This window comes from Triticum dicoccoides, chromosome 1B, assembly GCF_002162155.2.
Source record: "Triticum dicoccoides isolate Atlit2015 ecotype Zavitan chromosome 1B, WEW_v2.0, whole genome shotgun sequence".
In the NCBI taxonomy this organism is placed as follows: Eukaryota; Viridiplantae; Streptophyta; class Magnoliopsida; order Poales; family Poaceae; genus Triticum; species Triticum dicoccoides.
In genome coordinates, this window is record NC_041381.1 from 247,965,760 (window position 1) to 247,976,522 (window position 10,763).

General features: G+C 41.4%; 1 protein-coding gene across 8 annotated transcripts; it reads left to right on the plus strand.

Annotated features, from left to right (window-relative positions):
• Nucleotides 1-674: 674 nt before the first annotated feature.
• LOC119330261 lies at nucleotides 675-7,872 on the plus strand. 8 transcript variants are annotated; one of them, XR_005160005.1, is made up of 4 exons: nucleotides 675-1,103; nucleotides 1,371-1,423; nucleotides 3,266-3,437; nucleotides 3,525-3,975. XR_005160005.1 is itself a non-coding variant. In XM_037603386.1 (4 exons), exons 1-3 carry the CDS (start codon nucleotides 2,372-2,374, stop codon nucleotides 4,020-4,022), a joined length of 738 nt encoding a protein of 245 aa, XP_037459283.1. In that variant the 5' UTR covers nucleotides 1,430-2,371; the 3' UTR covers nucleotides 4,023-4,046; nucleotides 6,095-7,872. The 8 variants fall into 8 exon arrangements, 1 of the variants encoding a protein (XP_037459283.1); XR_005159993.1 differs by lacking the exons at nucleotides 675-1,103; nucleotides 1,371-1,423 and adding exons at nucleotides 3,982-4,046; nucleotides 6,095-7,872 and having other exon boundaries at nucleotides 1,430-3,437; nucleotides 3,552-3,660; XR_005159983.1 differs by lacking the exons at nucleotides 675-1,103; nucleotides 1,371-1,423 and adding exons at nucleotides 3,982-4,046; nucleotides 6,095-7,870 and having other exon boundaries at nucleotides 1,430-3,437; nucleotides 3,525-3,660.
• The last annotated feature ends 2,891 nt before the right edge of the window (nucleotides 7,873-10,763 follow it).

Sequence of the window (10,763 nt, forward strand, 5' to 3'; positions counted from 1 at the left end):
GAAAGAATAAGAGGGGGAGAGAGAGAGCCTAGCTCCAGCAGCAGCAATGCAGCCCAGCACCAGCAGCAGCAGCCATCTCCACAGCCCAGCCAGCCCACATGTACAGGGGCACCTTCAACCTCCTGTAAGGCAGAGCATCCAGCAGGGACACGTCGGCACCTCCTCTGATTTGATGGCAGGAGTCGTCCCTAGGCCTCTATAAGACCACCCCGGTGCCCTAGACCTCCTCCTCCCTCGATTCCACCCTTCTCTTCCTCCTGCCGCCACCAAGGTAAGCCACCCACGCACCCGCCATCGCCATGGCCGAGCCGAGCTAAAGCTCGAGCTCGGCTTGACCCGGGCGTCCTCCGTCCTCCTCTCGTTGCCGGAGTCGCCGTGACGACCTCCGCCACCAGTACCTGCAGCTCACGGTCCGGGAGCTCCTTCCACGACGTCCTCTTTGTCGTCTTCTTCCTCGGCTCAAACCCTCGCCGCCGGCCTCTTCTTCCTCTGGAGCGACCCCTCGCACGACAACCCTAGCCGGATCGCCAAGTCCAACGCCCCGTCGCCATCTTCGTCATCTTCTACCTCAGCTTCATCTACTTCACGGACACCGGCGGTCAACGCATGGCCTTGCTTTCTCCATCACGAGAACGTATCTGGTGAAACGACTAAACTGGTGCACCAGATGCACCAGCTATGTATGGGCCGTTGGATTCGAAAGAAAGGGACGGGATTCAGTGCGATGATGGGCTGTCGGTACATTTGCAAAATAGTCCTTACAGTATAACTAAATCCAGCAATCTGACCTCTCTGTACCCATATCGTCTTCCTCCCCTTGCCATAATTCTGTACCAGGCCGTCCAGCTGCGCACTAGGGTTCGGGAAATCTGCTCCGTCGCCTCTCTCGCCCCCTCTCCTGGATCTTCTCCCCCTTCTATCTGGTACCTAGTTCCGGCGCCTTTGAAGCACGAGCTCCCCTCCTCTTCTCTGAGTCGGGCCCGATGAAGTCGCCATTGCTGCCGGCGAGCGCGTAAATGTAGCGGTGTTGTGCTGTAGCTCCTGGGGACGAAGAGGAACTACCCAAAGGAGCCGACTATCTTCTGCACCTTGACGATTTCAGGGTATGTTCTCTTATTCCATTATCCATTTATCATGGTCATATTGGGTTCTTCCCATTTGGGATTTCCCTAATTTATTCCAAACTAGTGTCATTGCGTACTTGAATAAGTAGTATGAGCACCAGATTTATGTATGAGATACACGGCTGCAAATATGGTAGTGCAAAATAGCCTATGCAAACTTGAATAAGTAGTGTTCTGAATCTTGACATGTTTTTTGTAGTATAGAAAAACCATATTTACGCAAACTCTGAAGTAAAGTTTGTGCAGTTGTGCGGTTGAAATAGGACCTGGCCATCGTCCTTTATAGCTCAGGATCCAAGGTATGAGCACCGAATTTGGTTGTCTGTTATACATGTACAGTCATATTTCCTTCTTCCAGGTCATTCAGTTTCCCATGTGTTTGAAGCTAATGGCATTTGGGAATATGAATAGTATGGGCACGAACTTGATCCGTCGGATCTTGATGAAATTGTAGTAGTAATCACAACAGTTGGCGCAAAAATAGTTGAGGGGATGTGCTCTGTGTGTTATGTTCCTTTATATACAATTTTCTTGCTGGTACAGAACATGGCAAGGGGAGGAAGACGATATGGGTACAGAGAGGTCAGATCGCTGGATTTAGTTATACTGCAAGGACTATTTTGCAAATGTATCGACAGCCCATCATCGCACTGAATCCCGTCCCTTTCTTTTGAATCCAACGGCCCATACATAGCTGGTGCATCTAGTGCACCAGTTTAGTCGTTTCACCAGATACGTTCTCCTCGGGAGGCAGGTACTGCAGCATTCTTTGTAGCAGTAATGATGTGTCCATCGAAATGATACAGCAGCCACGGTATGCCTCCCTTTCAATGAAAAAAAAAACAGATAAGAATATAGGATACTTATGTGTGAAGCACCAGCTGCTCATTGAATGTTTTTACTGCAAAACAGCAACGCACGGTACTGGATAGCGTGGCAGCTGCAAAGCAACAAGGCCGGCCAAGACCATGCTCCATCTTTTATTCAGAAACTGCTGATGATTCCAACGTTTTCCACTTTGTCCCCGTCGATCCAATCAGACATACATATAATCCCCAGTGTACCAAGTCACATACTTTGCCATCTCGTCGTCAAACTTCCGTCTACCGATCCTCAAACCCTTAAAATCGTCAGAAACTTGATCGATCGTACAACATACTTTGTCATCTCTTCGTCAAACTTCCGTCTAGCGATCCCCAAACCCTTAAGGCCGTCAGAAACTTGATTGGTCGTAGATCACCTAGCACATGGCGAGTGTCAGCAACAAGGAACCCAAAGTGGGATCAGGTGACGAGGCCGCTAGCTCGGCCGCCGGTCTGCCAGGGGTGGCAGCGGCGCCGCCACAAGGAGCTGAGCCCGGGGACGATGAGGCGGCGGCGGCCGTGCTGGCTGCTGCCCCCACCAGGCCATACTATGAGTGCGTCTTCTGCAAGCGTGGGTTCACCACGGCGCAGGCTCTCGGTGGGCACATGAACATCCACCGCCGCGACCGTGCCAAACCCAGCGTCCGCGACGTTCCCAGCGGCACCACCACATCAATGTCTCCAAACGTCGAGTGTTATAATCAGTACTGCAGCCACCAGCTGCCGTATCCCGCAGTGCCTCCGGCGAGGGCGACGCCGATGAGCACGAGCAGAAGTTTCATGCTAGCGTACCACCAGCATCAGGGCACAGGGGCTTCGACCGGAGTCGCGCATGCGGATGCCTCCGTGAACCCTAGCAGTGCTAGCCCGAGGGAGCTCAGCCTGTTCGGTGCGGCAGCTCGTGACCGTGACTTGCACGGCCGCGGTGGCGACGGGTCTGGCGTGGCGCCAGAAGGGTCGGATCGGCAGGCAGGTGAGCCGCCCGAAAGGGAGCTTGACCTGGAGCTCAGGCTCGGACGTCGTCCGCATTGATCGCATGATACTGCAACTGCGGTTAACTAATGTAACTCATACAAATACTACGTATATTTATTTAATTATTGGTACAAATGCTGCATATATAATGCATTAATTCATGTATATGTGTGGTTTATGGAATATGTGCATGGAGTGCGTGTAATTAATATACAATTTTTTATTTTATTTCTGTTCCAGTTGTTAATGTTTTTGTTTGTGTTTATACTCTGGACGTTGGATCTATTGCAAATATGTGGACAGATTGCACTCGACTTACTAGAATCTTTTCTTCGGTATGTATCATTTATCCTGCCGGCCGTCCTCAACCCGTTCATGTGGGAAATTTCGGCTGCGGGAGCACTGGACCGGGGAAATTGTTACTGCAGCGAAGCATGCCACATCTCCTCTGGGGCTTCCCCGTCCCAGTCGCACGGTGAGCTGCTGGCCCTTGTGCCCTGCTGCTACTGTTGATGCATATTGAAATTCATCCCAGTTTTTACTGTTTTTGAAACTTTTTCAGAGATCTATTGTGTGCCATTGTTTACAGTCTGATGGATCTGAGAACAGGATAACAACTGAAGCTAAAGCCTTGGGAATTTCAGAATTTAAGTTTTCTAACACTCAACATGGCATTTTCAGCGGATACACATGGCAACGTAAGAACTTATTGTTATTTTTACTCTATGGCTCCGTTTTTGTATCCTCACAATTTTTAGAAGTGAATGAATATAATGTAATAGTGGGTGACATGGCAATTTCTTATCCTGGCAATTTTTGGAATGTGAATGAACATGTTGTGTAGTGGTGACATGGCAATTTTTTTGGATACAAAATTTTAAACCATGGCAATTTCAGAAAAAAAATAGTTCATTTTTTAAAACTTTTTATCCCAAATTCCCATGTTCTGACATGCTGATTTCGGTGAAATGTTTGTAGTAGGATTAAAACTACTAACTTTTTATTGTCCTTCACTATAGGTCCTCATGGCATTTTAACTTGTGTCCCCATGGCAATTTAACAATGTGTCCCATGGCAATTTAAGGTGTGTCCCTATGGAAAATTATATTGTAGAAACATGGCAATTGTATTGTATATACCATGGCAAGTCCATCCTTTCTGTTACATATATCTTTGGAAATTTGGGGGTAGGGGGGTAGGTGAAGGGTAAAATGCATTGCATTTTTTTTGTATATACCATTACAAATTAACATTGAAGCTGCCAACATTTTTTGTCCCCATGCTAATTTATAGTTCATAATTTACCGTATTTTTAAAAAGTTTAAATCATCTAAATTTTGATACATTTGCCATCTTTTTATCAAAAAATAAATCTAATATATTTGCCATGTTTCCATTTACAAATTTGAAAAACTTGCCATATTTTTTATAGAACAAAATCCCTAATCATTGGCATGTGCCCGTAGAAAGTAACTATCTTTTTCTCAAAGAAACAAATCCTTGTTTCTATATTTGTGCCCATTATACTTTTGCCAAACGTTGCCATATGTCTTTAAGAGAAGAAATTCCTAAATTTTCCATGCAATTTATCATAGGTACCATGGCAAATTTATTCAATGGACCATGGTAGTTTTATCATATGTAGCATGGCAAATTTATCTATTCGGACCATCACAATTTTATCGTATGCAGCATGACGTTTTTATTGGACCATGGAAATTTTTGAAATTCCTATATTTGCCATCTTTCTCAAACAAAATGATTTCTAAAAATTTGTTTGCCCCCATTTACAATTTTCCAACAGTTTCCATGTCTCTTAGAGAAAATACTTCGTAAGTTTTTGCCTTGTTACTGGTAGCATGACAAAAAACATGGCAATTTTATTAATTAGTCCATAGTAAAATTTTGAATTTTTATATTTGGCTATTCTTTAATTAGACCATGTGCAATTTAATTATAGGTTCCATCGCAATTTCACTTATTCCATGGCAATTTTTGAATTATAAATCATGGTAGTTTTATTTTTGTAGCTACCATGGCAATCTAATTTTGTTAGTCCATGGCCATTTATTTAGTTAAACCGTGACAAATATTTGTATATAAGATGGCAGATTGCTTTGTATTACTTATACCATGGCAAATTTATCTATTAGACCATGGTAGTTTTATCATATGTAGCATGGCAATTTAATCTATTCACGACCATGGCAAGTTTATCATATGTAGCGTGGCATTTTTATTAGTTAGACCATGGAACGTTTTGGAATTCCTACATATTTCCATTTTTTGTCAAGGAAGAAATTTGAAAAAAAAGTATTTTTGCCCCCGTCCCCCCGAATACAAATTTCCAGTAGTTGCCACGTCTCTTCGACAACATACTTTATAACTTTTTGCCTTGTAATTAGTAGCATGTAAAAAAATTGTAACATAGCAATTTTATTAATTAGTCCATGAAAATTTTGGAATTCTTTATATTTGGCCAGTTTTTTTTAGGTAAACCATCTGCAATGTTATTCCAGGTCCCATTGAAATTTCACTTATTAGACCATGGCAATTTTTTAATTAAACCTTGGAAGTTTTTGTAGCTACCATGGAAAAAAAATTTAGTCAATGACAATTTATTAGATATAACAAGGAAAATAATTTGTATATAAGAATTGCATATTTTACTTATCATTCGATGGCAAATTATTTTCTGTATGTTCCATTATAATTTTCATATTATGTATAGACGGGTTTTTATTATTGAGTCATGGAAAATTTCTCTATTTTTTAAATATATTTTTATTATTTATGTATATGTAACTTTGAAACATGACATTTTTGGCCATGTGAACTTTTTGTAGAAATGCTATACATTTTGTCATGTTATCAATATATATTTTTCTGCAATTTTGCCATGTTACCATTTTATATAGATAATGTTCGACCCTTTTTTGTGCTCATCATGTAAATATTACAAAATTTCTAGCAACTTCCTTGATTTAATATAACACAAATATACTTAGTTTAACTTTACATGTTTTACATACAACACCGTGGCGGTTTTTGTGTGATAGATGGCAAGCTTTTTTGTTTTTCGTTTCTACTGATTTCCCACTTGCACCGTTTCTGGGTTTTTTTTTCACACAGAAGGAAACGAACGACACTGGAGGCCCAACAACGGTTAAAACGTTCGCGCTAGGGGGTTTCCTCTGGGCACCTCCTATTTGGCACGCTGGTCGCACTCGCGCGTACCCCCTCACGCGTTGGGTACTCATATGGGCCGGCCCATTTTTGGATTTTATCTCCACCGGTTTTGGGAAGGTTCTAGAACATTCCCTAAAACGGGTTTTTCTTTCTGTTTTCCCTTTATTTTCATTTGCAAACATCTTTCAAATTCATGAACATCTTTGGAAAACATGAACATTTTTTTTGAAATCCTGAACATTTTGCAAATACATGAATTTTTTTAAACCGTAATTTTTTTAAAATTGGCGAACATTTTTGAAATTGCATATCTTTTTGGGAACACGTGAACACTTGTTCTGAACCGACGAACATTTTTAAAATTTGGGAACAATTTTTTGAAATTCAGGAACTTTTTTTAGAAATCCATGAACTTTTTGTGAATCTACAAGCATTTATCAATTCATGAATATTTTTTTTTCAAATCATGCACATTTTTTAATTCACGAACATTTTTTTCAGTATCTACAACTCTTGTGAAATCCTGAATTATTTTTAAAAAGGAAAAACAGGAAACAGAAAAAAGAAAAAAAGAAAGGGCAAAAATGAAGGGGCTTCTCGTTTCCTGCACCGCACATGGGCCGACCCGTTAGGGCGCCCGCAGGGTGCACTTGACACCTTTCTCTCGGCGCCCAACACGCTAAATAGGAGCTCCCTTTTCTCCACCGTGGCAAAAAGTCAGCTCGATCCTCCCTTTGCCCTGCGAACCATACGTTCGTTCCGAGGATCAATATGAGTTGATGTACGCGAGTTACATCCTTTATTTTTTGAGGGGTAAAAATCTCTCTCTCTCTCACACACACACATACGATTCAGGTGTACCATTACAGTTAGTAGCCAGGAGTCTAAGAAAATGATTTGAAACCGTATCTAGAAACAATTGCTCCTTTTTGGTTTTGGCAGCTGCGGCGAGCTCATGCATATGAGGAAGTGGGTGAACTGAGACGATATGCTCTTTATGTTAGTAATCACTAGCAAAAATGGTGTGTTATAGTGAGAGGAAAAAGTATCACATGCCCCTGACCCTGTAAGCATGGTTTTAAGATCCCTAAAAGTCAAAGTCCAATATTTCAACATGGCACCCTCACCAATAGTAGCTCCAGGGTCCACGTAATCATAATGCATTTGAATGTGGTTAATCCCAATGCAATGAGCTAGGACACTGATCTCCTCGAGCTAGATATTAGGGCCACTCTCCACACCCTGCATCATGCACCTAGTCCATACACTCCTAATGCTCCATCTCTCTTTTGACTCATAATGTCGTGGAAATGTTTCCCCGAGGGAGGGGCAGGTCCTGCACGTGTCCCCTCATGACTCCTTAGGGCTCGGTCACTGCCTCATGGATGTCACTCTGTCGTATGATACATCTCCAAGGTATCTATAATTTTTGGTTGCTTCATGCTGTTATATTATTATTCTTGGATATTTTACAATTATTTTATATCATTTTTTTGGTACTAACCTATTGACATAGTGCTCAGTGCCAGTTGCTGTTTTCTCAATGTTTTTTACATCACAGAAAATCAATATCGAACGGAGTACAAACGCAGTGAAACTCCGAGAGGATTTTTTGGGCTAGAAGACATCCAGTGGGCCAAGAAAGCACCTGAGGATGGCTCGAGGGGAGCAGCACCCACCAGGGCGCGCCAGGAGGCCCAGGCGCGCCCTGATGGGTTGTGCCCACCTCGGGTGCCCCCTGAACCGCCTCTTTGCTATATAAATACCCCAATATTCCAGAAACCCTAGGGGAGTCGACAAAAATCAATTCCAATCGCCGCAGAGTCTAGAACCACCAGATCCAATCTAGACACAGTCATGGAGGGGTTCACCACTTTCATTGGTGCCTCTCCGATGATGCGTGAGTAGTTCTTTGTAGACCTTCGGGTCCGTAGTTAGTAGCTAGATGACTTCCTCTCTTTCTCTCTTGATTATCAATACAATGGTCTCTTGGAGATCCATATAATGTAAGTCTTTTTGCGATGTGTTTGTTGGGATCCGATGAACTTTGAGTTTATGATCAGATCTATGTTTTTATCCATGAAAGTTATTTGAAGCTTCTTTGATCTCTTATATGCATGATTCCTTATAGCCTCGGATTTCTTCTCCGATATTGGATTTTGTTTGGCCAACTTGATCTATTTATCTTGCAATGGGAATAAGTGCTTTATAGTGGGTTCGATCTTACGGTGCTTGATCCCAGTGACAGAAGGGGGACCGACATGTATGTATCGTTGCTACTAAGGATAACAAGATGAGATATATATCTCCGCAATAAATAAACGGATCTCGTCTACATCATGTCATCGTTCTTATTGCATTACTCCATTTTCCCATGACCTTAATACACTAGATGCATGCTGGATAGCGGTCGATGTGTGGAGTAATAGTAGTGGATGCAGTCAGGAGTCGGTCTACTAATCTTGGACGTGATGCCTATATAATGATCATTGCCTGGATATCATCATGATTATTTGAAGTTCTATCAATTGCCCAACAGTAATTGTTTTCCCACCGTTTGCTATTATTCTCGAGAGAAGCCACTAGTGAGACCTACGGCCCCCCGGATCTCTTTTCATCATATTTCCCTTTGGGATCTATTTTCCCTTGCATTTTATTTCAGATCTATTAAACCAAAAATAAAAAATACATTGCTGCAATTTAGTTGTTCCGCGATCTATTTATCCTATATACCACTTTTACCTCACGTTATTTGCCTATCTCGATCCGCCGTACCGGAAGGGATTGGCAACCCCTTTAACACGTCGGGTTGCGAGTATTTGTTATTTGTGTGCAGGTGCTGTTTACGTGGTGTGAGGAGGTTTTCCTACTAGTTCGATAACCTTTATTTCATCACTGAGGGAAATACCTACCGTCGCTATACTGCATCATCCCTTCCTCTGTGGGGAAATACCGGCGTAGTTCTAGCAGACATCAAAAGGAGTTTCTGGCGCCGTTGCCAGGGAAGATCAAGTCAAGATAGTCTCCCGACCACGTGCCATTTCTAGTGCCGTTGCCAGGGAGGATCTTCAACATCAACCAGGTTCCTAATCATGAATCTCATCTCCTCGCAATTTTATATTATTTGCCATTTGCCTCTCGTTTCCCTCTCCCTCACTTTACAAAAATTTGCCGTTTTATTCGCCCTCTTTTTTGTTTGCCGTTTTCTCGTCAGATCTGTTTTCGAGTGCAATCTTCTTGCGTGGTCATCATGACTCAAGAGAACACCAAGTTGTATGATTTTTCAAATACCAACAACAATGATTTTATTAGCACCCCGATTGCTCCTCCCGCCACTAGTGCAGAATCTTGTGATGTTAGTACTGCTTTGCTGAATCTTTTCATAAAAGATCAATTTGCCGGTACTCCTAATGAGAATGCCGCGTCCCATCTTAACACATTCATGGGATTATGCGATATGCAAAAGGAAAAAGATGTGGACAATGATGTTGTGAAGTTGAAATTATTTCCATTTTCTTTGCGAGATCGCGCAAAAGTTTGGTTTTCTTCTTTGCCTCGCAATAGTATTGATTCTTGGAACAAGTGCAAAGATGCTTTTATCATTAAGTATTTTATGCCCGCAAAAATTATCACCCTTAGAACCCAGATCATGAATTTCAAGCAACTTGGACATGAGCATATTGTACAATCTTGGGAAAGGATGAAATTGATGCTAAGGAATTGCCCAACTCATGGGTTAAATCTTTGGATGATCATACAAATTTTTATGCGGGATTGAATTTTGTTTCTCGTAATATTTTAGATTCGCCACGGGGGTACTTTTATGGAAATTACTTTGGGTGAAGCTACTAAATTGCTAGACAATATTATGGCAAATTACTCGCAATGGCATACCGAAAGAGCTCCTACTAGTAAAAAAGTCAATTCGTTAGAAGAAATCGACTCTTTGAGTGAAAAAGTTGATGCTCTTATGAAGTTGGTTGCTAATAAAAGTGCTCCTATTAATTTTAATGATGTGCCTTTGTCTACTTTGATTGAGCAAAATAGTGATGCCATAGATGTGAATTTTGTCTCGCGAAACAATTTTAATAACAATGCTTATAGAGATAATTTTAATCCTACGCCTTTTCCTAGTAATTCCTCTAATAATTATGATAATTCCTATGGTAATACCACCTATAATAATAATATAAACACCTCCGATCTTGAGAGAAATATTAAAGAATTTATCAATACGCAAAAGGTTTTCAACATTTCGATAGAAGAAAAGTTGAATAAAATTGATGATTTTTCTAGAAGTGTTGATAGAATTTCTCATGATGTAGAAACTCTCAATATGAAAATTTTTGTGCCTAAGGTTGAAGAATCAATTAAAGCTCTTGATGTTTCTATGGATGAAAGTAAGAAAAGAACCACTATGCTTAAAGCTAAAAGAGAATTTTTAGAAAGAGTGTTTTCTACTGATTACTATCATAAAAGTGATAAAGATCTTAAAATGGTTGGTGTTTCTTCTATTGTTTCGTTGTTTAGTAATTTAAGATTGATGAAAAAGGGGCTGGAGAAGAGTCAACTTTAGTTAGAAGGCGTCCCTATGATTTGGAGGGTGAAAATA

Bases quoted from the DNA above. Each gene is read 5' to 3' on its own strand.
- LOC119330261 (XM_037603386.1), top strand. From the start codon at position 2,372: ATGGCGAGTGTCAGCAACAAGGAACCCAAAGTGGGATCAGGTGACGAG. The intron at 2,961-3,552 runs GTGAGCCGCCCG...ATTGTTTACAGT, and splicing joins AGGGTCGGATCGGCAGGCAG to CTGATGGATCTGAGAACAGG. The intron at 3,661-3,981 runs GTAAGAACTTAT...CCTTCACTATAG, and splicing joins CAGCGGATACACATGGCAAC to GTCCTCATGGCATTTTAACT.